Source organism: Palaemon carinicauda, chromosome 6 (genome assembly GCF_036898095.1).
Source record: "Palaemon carinicauda isolate YSFRI2023 chromosome 6, ASM3689809v2, whole genome shotgun sequence".
Taxonomy (NCBI): Eukaryota; Metazoa; Arthropoda; class Malacostraca; order Decapoda; family Palaemonidae; genus Palaemon; species Palaemon carinicauda.
The window spans coordinates 153,013,301-153,028,932 of NC_090730.1; the positions used below are offsets into that span (position 1 = coordinate 153,013,301).

Below are 15,632 nucleotides of genomic sequence, written 5' to 3' on the forward strand. Positions count from 1 at the left end.
CTAGACCGTCTTGGTTGTGCAGTCAACACCATACCGGGTTGCTGAGGTTGACGCACCGCGTCAAAACAAGTCACCTCTGATGGTTGTTGAACGTCCTGAACGTCAACAACCACCTCCGAGCGTCGCTTAACGTCAACGTGCGGCTGGCAACCCACACTGGGTCGCATCGGTGGGAGGAACCACCTCAACTGGTAGACGCGAGAAGGTTACCTCAGCGTCAACAGGTTGCACCGACCGGTTGGAAGGTTGTTGGCCAGAAGGTTCGGCAGCAACCTTCTCCGCATTAAAGTCCTCTATCAAGGACGCAAGCTTCGACTGCATGTCTTGCAGCAAAGCCCATTTAGGGTCTACGAGAGCAGGTGCGGCAACAGACGGGGTTAGCGACTGAGGCGGTACCGCTTTCCATCCCTGAAAGCCTTGTTTATGCATGACATAATTGTACAGCAAAAACTTCAAAGGCTCGAAAACAGCTGTGAAGTTGACCTGTAAAAAACTTGGAGCGTCTCCTGGCCAGGCGCCAGGGAGAGTCTACGAGATTTGAGAAGTCTATCTGGGCAGAGGCAGGAACTCTCAAGCCGAGAACTTCTCTCGTGTCATATCAGACTCTCGCTCTATAAGCCAGTTTAAAAGAAGGGAAAGCAAAGGCTGTATCCCCCAAACTCCTCCTGGTGAAAAACCAGTCGCCTAGCAGACGTAAAGCTCTCTAGGAGAGCGAGAGAGCGCTAGCTTATAAACAACGGCTTCGAAGTAGCTAGGCCTAGTGTAAGCTCTGACGTTTAGGCGAACGAGGAGCAGCAGTTACAAAAAGATCCGGACAAAGGTCCTTAAAAATCAGAATGATTTAATTAAAGTCCATAGAGGGCTAAGCAGCTTTAGGCTCCTCTCCGTCTGACAGAGTCCTCAAGGGAATATCAGTAGGAGGGGGAACAGCAACTTCCTCATCTAAAGGAACCTTGTCCGATAAAAGCTGAGTCTCAAGCAAGGGAGAGACCTACCGTGGTGGCAATGCATTACAAGCAGAGTCCACACACACTGGTGCATTAGTAGCGGACCAGGACGCAACGTCATGTAACTGCTTGACAGTCTGTGAACTGTCAACAACAACAGGTACGTGAGGACGCACAGCGTCCACTCGAGACTGCTTTGACTGCCTAGACTGAGCAGTCAAAACAACTCTAGAATGCGGAGGTTGACGCACAGCGTCAAAACAAGTCAACTCCGATTGTTAGCGAACATCCTGAACGTCAACAGGAGCATCAGCAAGTGGCCTAACGTCCAAATGTGGCTGAAAATCCACACGAGACCGCATCGAGTGTGGTACTAAACAACCTGACTGACGTGACTTAGCTACGCCAACGTCAACAGGATGCACAAAGGAACGTTAGGTTGGCTGAAAGCCAAGATATCGATGAGATAAACGGCTAGACTCAACGGACTAATCGGCAGAATAGTCTTCCATAAGGGAGGCAAGCATATTCTGTATGTCTTGCAGTACAACCCATTAAGGATCAACGGAAATGGTTGCGGTAAGAGACGAGGGTAACGTCTGTGACCGCAACACTTTGCCAACAAAAAAGACTCTCGGAGTCTGTGTTACGCTTTTGTTAGGCGGCGAGCAGTTTTCCGATGACTGCATAGGGTCAGAGCTGTCCTAATGGCTGCAACCAGGACGCTGGACCTGTCCTGAAAGGACTGACTTTCGCTTAAGGGTCTCGAAACCTTGTTACAGGTTTCTTATGCGAAAAGCCTTCGGATGACGAGGAGAAAAACGTCTCTCTCGCCTTATGGTAGGGGAGATCTTGGTAAGATACACCAGATACCATAGAGGGAAACGTCTGTTCGCTGATCAAGGCCTCTCGAACCCATAAGTCGTTCGACATTACTTCTCCCCTGGGCTTGGGAGCTTGCAAGAGGTCCCGGACTAGGTGAACGACAGGCACGAACATACGAACCCTCGGACGCAACACTGTAACACTTTGCGCAATATCACTTTATCACTACGATTTTCTGTTTTGCACTTATTTCACTGAAATCGAAACTTTTACTGATTTCTACCTGAAGCACGCAATTCTACCCTCATCAAAAGGTAGTAAATGCGAAATCAGGCGTATAATGCAAGCACATTAATACCAGCAAAAAAACAGTAAACATCTTTGAGATAAAAAAAATTCAGTGGTTGGGGAAGAGAATAAACACTAGTTCATTCAAAACTACGTTTTCAATCTCTCACCGTACATTGCCTGGGGACGAGAATAAAACTAAAAACGTTTTATCCTTTCTCCCCGTACAGAGACTAGGGACGAGAGTAACTCGAGAACAACGTTACCCGCTTGAACGGAACGTTTTCTCTCCTCTCTCTCCCTCCGTCTCTATCTCTCTCTCCCTTTCTCTCTTGATTTCGCACCTAAGAGAAGAGCCCAATTACGTTTCGTCAAAAAAACATGTTATTTGACCAAAGGAAAAAACTGAAAGGTTTTTCAATTAAAAAGTTCCTTTAAAATAGAATTTAAAACATTTAAGCTTTGAAAGAAGAATGAACAAAACGTCAGAATCGATTTACTCTTTCTGCAAAGTGAAACCGTGATACACTCTCTCTCTATCGTAACGATAGAGCGCCAACTGCGTAGCATAAATAAACTAAACGTTAGTTCATCTTTGAAAACAGTACGAAGACTATTCAAAGAAATTCTTTCATAAAATATTTCATTTAAAAAGTTTTAAATCCTTAGCTCTTTAAAAGCTATTTACGACTTAAAGGGCTCAACGTTGATTAACTTCGGTTTCCAAGTTAGGACCGCCTACTCTCAGGAAAGGTCACATATAAACAAAACATTAAAATTTATTTTTCATGTTTATTATAAATGGAAAGTTAATCGAAGAGGAAAATCTATAATTAATTTATAACGTGATAAGATAATTACTAAAAGCCTAAACACACTTCCGTCTAAGGGAAGGGTCGGCCATTTAAAAGTCAAAGAAAGTCCATACTCTCTTTGTCTCCAAAAATTAAATCTATCCAAAACGAGTTCAAGATTTAAGATGAAGATAAAACACCTGCACTGCGAAAGCTCAAACCAGAATATAGTACTTCACCAAAGATGATGGGAAAAACTCCAGGTTTCAACAGCGAGTAAAGTACGTCTTGTCGACACGTCGACAGAGAGAAAATTGAGTCTTTGTTTACATGGAGTTTGGTATCTGGCCGACAGTTGGCGCTGATGGGCACACCCGCAACCTGTATAGCGATCGCTGGCGAGTTTTTTTGTACAGTTTTTTGTCTGTCGAGCAACAGAGTTGCAGCTATATATTCACCGGCTAAGTTAAATATTTAAAAATTAGGATTTAAGGGTTGTCTTAGGAAATATATGGTAATAATCTTTTCTCCTTTAATTTTCTTTTTTACCTCTCTACTACATACAAGAGCAAATATTTGACAGCTAATATTTACCTATAACTAAAGAACATAATATCTCTTTCTACAGACCTGTACGCCATCATATCTCTCTGGATTCACTTTCTCTGCGTACGAATGTGCAAGATATGTTGTTAGACGGCATGCTGTGTAGTACAACTTTATACGTAGTCCACTGTAGCCAAATATTTGTTCACTGTAACATTGAATTTAAATATTATTTTCACATAGGGATATCAGCAAATGGTCAACTTTGTTGCCTATACAAACATACTCTTAAAAAACAAATATTTTCATAAAATGTTCCTACAACAAAGCTCTGTAAAAAGAAGTTTTTAAAGTAATTTTCCTTTTTTTCTATCAATACAAACTTGAGTCCTTTTAATATAGGAGGAACTTTAGCCCGAGATAGAATGGTAGTTGAATTGTTAACAACGTATTATGTTAAAGACATGTTATCAGGTTTATATAGTTGAAAAATGTAAATTAATTTTAAAATGTTTTACTTGTTCTTACAAAAAATACAGATCATAATCTTTTAATAAGGGAAACTCGCTCCTTGGTGGGAGGCAGTACCTTTGAACCAGACTGGAAGAGCCACTCTCCCTAGTCTTTTACAAGAGGGACGAAGACGACTCTAACACAATACTTTACTACACTAACCCCTTAAACAGTTAATCTTAGGGATGTAGATGCTGATAGGGCCTGGGCCAGCATTAACTTATGGGAAACTCGTACTATGTCACAGGAACCCTCCCTCCACATAGAGGAGTGACGCTGTCAGAAATTTTTCACCAGGCATAACGTAATAGCCTATACTGATTACAGAACACATTCATCTGTCCTCCCCATTCTTAAAGAGGATGAAGGAGTTACTTCTTCATAGATAAATTTCTAACAAAAACTTACTTTGTAATGAAGCTTATCAGGATCAAATGTCCAATCTAGCATGTAACAATAATGGCTGCAGCACCCCTAAGAGAGGGAAAAGATAGAAGTAGAAATGCCAGTCATTCTACCTTTTATTTCAGGCTTATGCTGGAGCAATAGCTTAGACAGGATGATTATCTCTCGAATGAGGGACCTGGGCTACTACACGACCAACTGAGTAGTCATTACACAGCTAAGGAAGAAAGTGTCTTAGAACTAGTGGATAACTTCCCAAAGTTAAATGGAGGTGAAGGTGGTCTAGCATCTCTACTACCTTCCCATCTGTGAAAATGACAAGTTTTTCCAGAGGGCAACTGGTGTTCTAATACAACCGACTTCATAAGTTCCCATCCAAACTAGGCACTCATCTTGTTCGTGAGATGATTGATGCTTACGCCCATGCTTGAGCAGCCAACTCCTCTTCAAATAGCACACAAAGGGCTCTGACTGAACACAAAAGGATCTCATCTTGACCACTTTAGGCAAAGTCCCAGAGAGAGAGGATCAAGAAGGTCTCAAACCTGGTATCATGGACTGATGAGTTCTGGGTCTTTTCCATGAACACAGGTACAAAGCTGAAATAGACCAAACCCAGACCCTTCAAGTGTTCAATCTGATGAGACAGTCTGAGAAGCTTGCCTATTCTTTGCACCAATGTCAAGGCAAGCAGAGCCAGTTTTGAGGGTAAGATCTACACCTGGTGACTTACATGCAATGAACACATAATAGACCTGAAGACTTTCACACGCAACCGAGGTCCTAGGGAGGGTAATAATACTCAAAAGGCTCACAAGCTTAAAAAACTCTCTCAAGGCCCTTTACACCCAAAACAGAAAAACTTCTCTCTGTGGTGGTAGAAGAGGAATTCCAACATCTACTAAAGTAATGCTCCAACCAGAGAGAGATGGCTTCTATGACACCAATCAGATAATAGTCCCCTTTCCTTGGTAGAGCTCTGAAGAGGACCATCCCAGGCATACCCTGAACGCTGTGATAAAAGGCTCTCCCTAAAAGGAAGTGCAAGCAACTTCACTGACTCACACCTTTAAAGGTAATGTACAGCTAAAAGAGAATTGGTCTACAGCAGTATCTTTCTCAGGACCTCAATTAGAAGAGTATGTTGACTGGAATACCACTCTGTTTGGGGCCATCTGGGAGCCACCAGGATCATCCTGAAACCTGACAAGATCAACACTCGGTTGATCATTTTGCAAATCAAGTTGCACATGAAAAATGTTTTAGAGCATCCAGGTAGTCCAATGAATGTTGAAATATGTCCACAAATCCTGCCCATAGGTCCATTATAGGTCCTGGATGGGTAATTTGGAGCTTCTTGTTTAGTCTAATGGTGTACAAGTTGATCACCAATGAGCCCCACCATGCAAGTGCTTCAGCCATAGGAAAGTAGGGAAGACTGTCATTACAACTTGCCACTGGTGACTGAGCTGATCTGGTAAGACATTCCTCATATTCAGAATGTACCTTACTGACAGCTCTACAGCATGGCAGGTCACTCAGTCATACATCTACCTTGTCTAAAGGCAAGGAGACAATGTGTCTCTTTGTTTGTTGATGTAAGCCACAAAATCACTCTGTACATCCAAGTGACTTATTACCACATGCCAGAATGCTTGCATTACTCAAAACACCAAGACTTCCACAACACTGATATGCAGTTGCTGTTCTTTGGTCTACATATCCAAAGAGACTAGGTTCTCCAGGTCTTTAGTATTCAAAGAAGTTTTTCAGCTGAAAGTCATCTGCTAAGAGTGACGTCATGCACGTGCGTCCCAGAAAGGAACCATTAGTCCAGTCTTTGCTGGTGTACCTACATCACAACAAAACCCTTAATCGTCATTCTCTGGTTGTCGGCGATGTGATAAACAACGTATCCTTGTGTGATCAAAATCACTTCAAGAACACAATTAAGTACTCATATCAAGTTCCAGGAAGTCTCCTCGAACAAAAATTATTGCTTTTTTTCTTCCCTGTAAGTTTCAATCTACCAGGTCCCATACAGAAACAAAGGAAATCACTCAAGAAACCTACCTGTCTACCGTAGGGCTGAATAAGCTGATAGGGCCTGGCCTGTCCAAGTGGATTGGTACGTCGTCAAAGGAGGGACCCCTTCCCGCAAAGGAGATAGCAGTCCGGAATATACTGGCTATGATTATTAAATGGTTGGTATATAATCCACCATCCTCCCCATCACATACGAAGGATGAGGGTGATACTTATCGAGATTCTAAAGTGTAAAGAGAATTGTGGGTACTGTATACTATTGTTGAATAAAAACCATAAAGGTGGTCTGGTGTATAAAACCCCAACCTTCAACACCTAGCCAACCGCAAGATTCTTCTTAAACACAAGAGTGGGACCTATATCCCTGACTTCGTGAGCCCCAGTCCTAGCAGTTACATCAACCCTATCAACAGCCGAGGCTCCTTGCCTTCTAGGAAATTGATTTGTTGATACTTCCTCCGACCACACGGCCCACGAGATGATTAGGTCGTTCAGATGTGTGCCCCCACCCTTCATTCGACATATCTCAGCACAAGAGTGTCGAGCGAGAAACCTTTAGAGAGGGTTGCCTCTATCACGCTTCTGGTAAGATCGGCCCAAGCCTCCTATCCTACTAAAACAGAAAGGAAGGAGAGATCTAAAAACTGACTGATTAGTGATCTTTAAAACACCCGCAAAGAGATCTTTGGTAGAGGTGCCTGTGAGAAAGGAGATTTTCCATCAGGGGATGGGGGCCAAGAACACTCTGCCAGCACTGACCTGGCATTTCCGTAATGGACTTCCTCCCATTTCTCCCGAGACCATCTGCAATACTTTCCTCAGACGGCCTGCAGGGTGAACAAAACCAGGGAAGTTCAATTCTGGTCTTAGGGTTTGGTGGAGGACGACATAGCCTGTCTAAGGCTGGAGCATCAGGAGGTCGAGGAGACAGATGCAAATCGCCGAGGCCTGAGATATTACACATAGTTCTTAGAATCGTTAAATAGGAGGATTTTAAGTCCTTCGATGGCAGCTCTTCTGAGGATTCCTCAGGCTGCGCTAATTCCTTGCATGTTATTAAAGGTGAAGTGGAGACGCGAGTAGCAGACAAACCTTTTGTCTTACCCCTCGCATCTTTCTTATCGAAAGGGGAAGAGCGATTTGAAGTCGGAGTGTCTGGAGGTAATGACGAAGACCGTTGACGAGAATCGGAAGACTCTCTGTCATAAGAGTAAAACTCTTGATGACGATGGTCGCGCACATAGCGCTAATTGCGTGCATGCGCAAACACTAATGTGCTAATTGTTACGAGAGCCTAAAAGCTCAGTGTAACAAACTCAAAGGTTCCAAATCGTGTGAACTCGAAAGTCCGGCGTAACAGAGGCCCGAAGGACTCCTAAGGTCATGAGAACCTGTAGGATCAACATGACTAAAGCCCGAAGGCTCACGATGACGCCAGCCCAAGGGGTGATCGTTACGAGACACCAAGGGGTCAACGTGAGGAGAACCAGTAGGTTCAAAAAGACGTCTCCTTACAGCACGAGGGGGAGAACGTCAGGGATGGAGAGGAGTTACAAACCTTTCCACTCTACAAACCTCCAGAGAGGAACATTTAGCAGATTCCGCCCGAGGGGGAGCCTGTTCCAGATCTAAAGATAACTCCTCCGTGGGGGAGGTTTGTTCTCCCAAAGGAGAACGTCGCTTAAGACAAGGCTCTCGCTCCAACCCTGGAGGAGAACCATAAGAGTAAGGGGGAGGATCGTGGATCAGCAAACTCCTACAAGTTTTCTCTCGCAAACAAGAGGAAGGTTCTCCCTAAGGAGATCGCCTGAAACAAGCTTCTCCCTGCTCTATGGGAAAAAGCGCAGGCGTAATAAACTCTCTCTCGTGAACGAGGGAGAAGACCTCCAGAAGGAGGACATCGCCTAAGGCAAGCTTTCTCCCCGCTCTATGGGAAAAAAGCGTAGGCGTAATTTCTCTCTCGTGTACGGGGGAGAAGTCCTCCAGAAGGAGGACATCGCCTAAGACAAGCTTTCTCCCAGCTCTATGGGAAAAAAGCAAAGGCGTAATAGTATCTCTCTCGTTTGCCTAAGACAAGCTTGGTCCCAGCTCTATGGGAAAAAGGCATAGGAGTAATAATCTCTTTCTCGCGAACGAGAGAGAAGTTCTCCCGAAGGAGGAATCGCCTAAGACAAGCTTTCTCTCCGCTCTATGGGAAAAAGCGTAGGCATAATAATTTCTCTCTAGCAAACGAGGGAGAAGTCCTCCCAAAGGAGGACATCGCCTGAGACAAGCTTTTTCCCAGCTCTATGGGAAAAAAGTGTAGGCGTGATAATCTCTCACGTGAACGAGGGAGAGGTTACCCTTGCAGGAGGAACGAGCCTTAGACTTGCCTTTCCCCAGCTCAAGGGGAGGAAGCACAGTCTTTGGGGACGAGATAGCAGAGGCAAAACTCATCGAGCTGTCCGCAACTCTTCACGAAAGAGGGAAGGTTGCTGAATGGCTGAAGTGGGGAAGCTCTCCCTTTGAATGGGGGGCAGCCCAATTCGTAAGGGGAGGTTCTCCAACCCCTGGAGGCGAACCTCCTGGCAGCAATCTATGATTCCCAACAACAAGTTGTTCGAGTTGAAGGTTGATGAGTACCTGTACTACCTTGTAACATGGGCAGCTCGTTGGGCGCAGGATAATGAACAGAACGGCCGAAGCCCTCGGCCTTGTGTTCTACGTTGCTGTAATCTGGGCGTGCTTTCTTTTTAGCCTCTCTAATAAGTTTCCCCCCAGGTCTTAACTGAAAAGAAGAAGGGTCGAACCCCTACATCTTCTTTCGAGGTTTTCGAGAGACTCGTAATCCTTAACTCATTAGGGAGCAAAGGAACTGGGGAGGTTGTCCTGTCTGAAACACGAGGGTGAGGAGATTAACCCCGCGAGTGTATGACCGGAGAGGCAACGGGATCTGCCTGACCAAGAGGAATGCAGGTTAAATCAATGGTGTCACTCTTCCTTGACTTCCCCCCGGAGGAGGGAGGCAAGGAAGAGTCTGAAGGGAGAGAACGAGAGGCCGAAGAAGAGGCCCGAGACTCCTTACCTTTCGACGACGAACATGGAGGTAATGAGTCCTTCTAGGACTTCCTATTCTACCTCTCTCGAACTTCTCCCCCTGAGAGGACGACCACTCTCTACATACTTGGCAGGGGGAGCCTTCAGAACACCTATGACCTCTGTACCCAGGGCATAGGGAATGAGGCTCCACCTCCAGTGGCAACATAAAGGGGCCCAGAACACTTTCTCATAATAAAGGACATCATATCTAACAAAGTAAAAGAAAAAAGGATTAATAAAAAACACAAATAAGAAAAGCTACTCTGCCAGTCAAACAAAAGCAGGAGCAGCGGTGTTACCACTGCGACGGCTAGAATTGGATTGAAGGTAAACAGTAGCTAGCGACCGGCGGTCCCCCACCGCTAACAGGTGGGTATCTTCCTGCCCGGTCGTTAACGACCTTGTTAAGGTTTTTCTGCCGTATTTTCCAGCTCGCGCTAGAATATCTCCTATAGTAAAGAATGAGGGTTTGTATCAAGTGTAGGAACAAACAGTAATTCTCCAAGCCATTTAAGCATCAAACAGGCAGCTTCTGTATTTTTGGATTATCACAGGTACCATCAATAATGGATGGACTATACTGTATTAGGAAACAAAACAAACTCTATATCGGGGACTGGTGAGGACTATAAGGTTTGAACAAGGAATTATAGTGATCAAAAATATAAAAATGTTATTTTCCTTAGTAAAATAAATTTTTGAATATACTTACCCGATGATCATATAGCTGCATCCCTGCTGCCCGACAGAAAAAATCTACGGGAGGAATACGCCAGCGATCGCTATACAGGTGGGGGTGTATATCAACAGCGCCATCTGTCAAGTAGGTACTCAAGTAATCGATGTCAACAACGAACCAATTTTCTCCTCTGTCCCACTGGTTCTCTATTGGGGAGGAAGGGTGGGTCCTTTAATTTATGATCATCGGGTAAGTATATTTAAAAATTTATTTTACTAAGGAAAATAACATTTTTCAATATCAAACTTACCCGATGATCATATAGCTGATTCACACCCAGGGGGGTGGGTAGAGACCAGCATAACAAGTTGACATTATGAGCTAAGTATTCCGTATTTTATTTTAGCAGTTATTCAAAATAACAAGCATAAAACAAATAAGTACCTGGTAAGAAAGACGACTTGAACAATTACTCTGCCTTTTTAAGTACGTCTTCCTTACTGAGCCTCGCGATCCTCATAGGATGCTGAGCGACTCCTAGGAGCTGAAGTATGAAGGGTTGCAACCCATACTAAAGGTCCTCATCAAAACCTTTAATCTTGGCGCTTCTCAAGAAATGATTTTGACCACCCGCCAAATCAAGTAGGATGCGAAAGGCTTCTTAGCCTTCCGGACAACCCAAAAATATTTCAAGAGAAAGATTAAAAAGGTTCTGGAATTAGGGAATTGTAGTGGTGGAGCCCCCACCACTACTGCACTCGTTGCTACGAATGGTCCCAGAGTGTAGCAGTTCTCGTAAAGAGCCTGGACATTCTTAAGATAAAAGACGCGAACACTGATTTGCTTTTCCAATAGGTTGCGTCGAATATATTTTGCAGAGATCTATTTTGTTTAAAGGCCACGGAAGTTGTGCAGCTCTAACTTCGTGTGTCCTTACCTTCAGCCAAGCTTGGTCTTCCTCATTCAGAAGGGAATGAGCTTCTCGTATTAATAGTCTGATAAAATAGGATAAAGAATTCTCTGACATAGGCAAAGATGAATTCTTAACTGAACACCATAAAGCTTCAGACGGGTCTCGTAAAGGTTTTAAAAAAGAACTTAAGAGCTCTTACAGGACATAATACTCTTTTTAGTTCATTTCCAACCATACGATAAGTTTGGAATATCGAACGATATTGGTCAAGGCCGAGAAGGCAGCTCGTGTTTGGCTAGAAAACCAAGATGAAGAACATGTAGCCGTTTTGGATGAGAATCCGATGTTCTTGCTGAAGGCATGAATCTCACTGACTCTTTTAGCTGTGGTTAAGCATAACAGGAAAAGAGTCTTAAAGGTGAGATCTTTCAGGGAGGCTGATTGAAGTGGTTCGAAGCTGTCTAACATAAGGAATCTTAGAACCACGTCTAAATTCCAACCAGGTGTAACCAAACGACGCTCCTTCGTGGTCTCAAAAGACTTAAGGAGGTCCTGTAGATCTTTATTGTTGGAAAGATCTAAGCCTCTGTGACGGAAGACTGATGCCACCATGCTTCTGTAACCCTTGAGTGGGAGCTGAAAGAGATCGCTCTTTCCCCAGATATAAGAGGAAGTCAGCTATTTGAGTTACAGAGGTACTGGTCGAGGATACGGATACTGACTTGCACCAGTTTCGAAAGATTTCCCACTTCGATTGGTAGACTCTAAGGGTGGATGTTCTCCTTGCTCTAGCAATCGCTCTGGTTGCCTCCTTCGAAAAACCTCTAGTTCTCGAGAGTCTTTCGATACTCTGAAGGCAGTGAGACGAAGAGCGTGGAGGCCTTGGAGTACCTTCTTTACGCGTGGCAGACGTAGCAGGTCCACCCTTAGGGGAAGAGTTCTGGGAACGTCTACTGGCCATCGAAGTACCTCAGTAAGTTATTCTCTCGCGGGCCAGAGGGGAGCAATTAGCGTCCACTTGTCCCTACGTGAGAGGCAAACTTCTGCAGTACCTTGTTGACAATCTAGAACGGAGGGAATGCATATAGATCTAGATGAGACCAATCAAGTAGAAAGGCATCTAAAAGAACTACTGCTGGGTCCGGGATAGGTGAGCAAAGTATTGAGAGCCTCTTGGACATCGAGGTTGAGAAGAGATCTATGGTTGGCTGGCCCCAGGAGACCCAAAGTCTCTTGCATACATCCTAGTGGAGGGTCCAATATGTTGGAATTATTGTCCCTTCCTACTGAGACAATCTGCTAAGACATTCAAGTTGCCTTGGAAGAAACTTGTTACAAGTGAAAAGTCTAGACCTGTTGAACAGGAGAGGAGGTCACTTGCGAACTCGTACCATGTCAGAGAGTAGGTCCCTCCTTGCTAGGAGATGTACATCAAAGCCGGGAGTTGACCGTGTTCACCTCCACTACTTTGCCTTGAAGGAGAGACCTGAAGCTTTTCCAGGTCAGACGTACTGCCAGAAGCTTCTTGCAGTGAAATGCATTGTCCTTTGACTCGAGTTCCATAATCCCGAGCATTCCCTACCGCCTAAGGTCGCACCCCAGCCTACGTCCGATGCGTCTGAGAAGAGAACGTGGTTGGGAGTCTGAACAGTCAGGGGAAAACCCTATCAAAGGTTGATAAAGTCCTTTCATCCAGTCAGACCAGACTTATCTTCCGGAAACCGGGATCTAGACCGCTTCTAGCGTCTTGTCCTTTTCCAGTGAAGAGCTAGAAGAAACCGAAGAGGACGGAGGTGTAGTCTTCCAAGTGACACCAATTGAACCACGGATGACAGTGTCTTAACCAGACTCATCCACAGCCTGACAGGGCCGCGTTCCTTCTTCAGCATCTTCTGGATGGATAGCAGGGCTGGGGGTTGATCGTCTTGTTCAGCCATGTCCTCATCAGAGGGTTCCTCATCCGAAACTGATGAGGAAACGGCAACGGAGTGGGCAACGTCTGACTCGCTGAATCCGGTCGCACTGGTGGATGTGTGACGGAGCCGGACACAAGATCATGGTACTGCTGCACAGTCTGTGAACTGTCAACCATGGGGAAGCGAGGAAGTACAGCGACAACCCGAAACTGTCTAGACTGTCTGGGTTGTGCAGACAACCCCTATCGGGTTGCTGAGGTTGCCGCACTGCGTCACAACAAGTCACCTCTGCTGGTAGTTGAACGTCTTCCTAGTGACACACTGAACGTCCACAACCACCTCCGAGAGTCGCTTAACGTTAACGTGCGACTGGCAACCCACACTGGGTCGCACCGGAGGAGGAATCATCTCAACTGGCGGACGTGAGTAGGAAATCTCAGCGTCAACAGGGCGTACAACCAACCGGTAGGAAGGTTGTTGGCAAGAAGGTTCTTCTCCGTAAAAAATCCTCTATCAAGGACTAAGCTTGGACTGCATGTCTTGCAACAAAGCCCAAGGTCTATGGGAGCAGGTGTGGCAACAGACGGGGTAGCGACTGAAGCGGAACCATTTACCCTCCCTGGAAGCATGTTATGCTTTAATTAAAGTCCATAGGAGGCTAAGCAGCTTAAGGCTCCTCTCCAAATGACAGAGTCCTCAAGGGAATATCAGAAGGAGGGAGAATAGCACTTTCTCATCTACAGGAACCATGTCCGAGAAAAGCTAGGTTATCTCAGTGAGGGTTTCACTGGTGCATAAGCAGCAGACCAGAAGGCAACGTTATGAAACTGCTTGACAGTCTGTGAACTGTCAAAAACTGAACTGTCAACCACAACAGGAGCGTGAGGACATACAGCACTGGTGTATTAGTAGCAGACCAGAAGGCAACGTCATGTAACTGTTTGACAGTCTGTGAGTTGGCAACAACCAAAGTTGTGTGGGGAAGCCTCAACTCCTGACTGACTAGTTTGCTGCGGGCGAGTGGCGGTAACCACAGTGTGTTGAGGAGGCTGACACACCGTGTCAAAACACGGCAGCTTGTGGTAGCTCACGCAAGGCAACGGAGTGCTCCGTGTGTCTGTGGGAGTCATCATACGTCTGGCAGGGTTGACTGTGCATGGGTGGAGGAGCTCTCACAACAAGAGTGTGGGAGCAGGTAGCCATGCCGGGCGCACAACCGTGGTAGGCTGTAGGCCCACGGGTGCATCGTCAACCTTCTCCGCAGTCGGAGTGTGGGAGCTGGCAACAACAAAAGCGGAGTGCTGGTGCGTGGGAGGGACTGCCGTGGGTTGCGGAGCATGCCGCATTGCGGCAAAACACAGCAGCTTGACAGCACCTTCCCACTGCTGATGCGGAAGCTCACGCATGTCAACGGAGGGTGCAGCATGAACATGCGTCTGGCAGGGTCGACTGCGCATCGGAGGTGGCGCTCTCACAGGTGGAGTGTGGGAACAGGCAGCCGCAGTATCTGCTGAGCGCACAACCGTGGCAGGTTGTAGGTTAAAAGGTGCATTGTCAACCTTCTCAGCACGATACTCCTGCATGAAGGAGCAAGCTGAGACTGCATAGTCTGCAGCATGAACCACTAGGGTCTATAAAAGACGGCAACAAACGGAGCTACTGTCCGTTGTGACTGAGGGTCTAAAACAGCTGGTGCGGTAACAGACGGAGTTACTGCCTGTTGCGGTACCACCTTGCCTCTCTTGGGAGGTGTGCAGTCGTCGGATGACTGGAGCGAGTCCGAACTGACCCAGTGGCTACACCTAGGCCGTTGGACTTGCGCGGAAGGGACCGACTTGCACTTAAAGCTGCAAGATTTGGTCTATGGTTTCTGCGAGAAACCTCTTCCGCAGACGAGGAATAAATGGGCTCTCTCGTCTTTATGTGGGTGGGGCGATCACGTCGGCAACGTGTGTAGATACACCCGAAACCACCGAGGGAAACGTCTGTTCGTCGATCAAGGCCTGTGGAACCCATAAGTCCTTCGACATTACTTCTCCCCTGAGCTTGGGAGCTTGTAAGAGGTATCGGACTAGGTGAACAACTGGCACGAACAGACGAACCTCGAACGCAACACTGTAACACTTTGCGCATATCACTTTATCACTTTTGATTTTCTGTTTGCACTTATTTCACTGAAATCGAAACTTTAAGTGATTTGTACCTGGAACACGCAATCCTATCCTTCATTAAAAGGTAGTAATTGCGAAAACAGTTTTACAAAGCAACAGAAAACATAATGAAAGATAAAGAATTCAGTGGCTGGAGAAGAGACTAAACACTAGATCAAATAAACTACGTTTAAAATCTCTCACCGCATAAAGCCTGGGAACAAGAATAAAACTCTAGAACGTTTTACCTTCTTCCCCTACAGCGACTAGGGAGAAGAGTGAAAAACGAGAACAACGTTACCCGCTTGAACGAAACGTTTATTCTCCTCTCTCTCCCTCCGTCTCTATCTCTCTCTCTCTTCTCTCTTGACTTAGAACCTGAGAGAAGAGCCCAATTATATATCGTTAAAACATATTATTTGTTAAAGGAAAAAACTGAAAGGTTTCCCAAAAAGTTCCTTTATTAGAATTAAAACCATTTAAGCTAAGAAAGAATGAACGAAACGCTAGAATCGGTTTACTCTTACTGCAA

General features: G+C 45.5%; 1 protein-coding gene across 1 annotated transcript in view; it reads right to left on the reverse strand.

Annotated features, from left to right (window-relative positions):
• The window catches only part of LOC137643288 (histone acetyltransferase type B catalytic subunit-like), a 103,494-nt gene that overhangs the window by 13,802 nt on the left and 74,060 nt on the right, over positions 1 to 15,632 (reverse strand). The window contains exon 6 of the mRNA XM_068376127.1: positions 3,485 to 3,608. Coding sequence (XP_068232228.1) covers positions 3,485 to 3,608 — 124 coding nt within the window. The remainder of the gene's footprint in view (positions 1 to 3,484; positions 3,609 to 15,632) is intronic.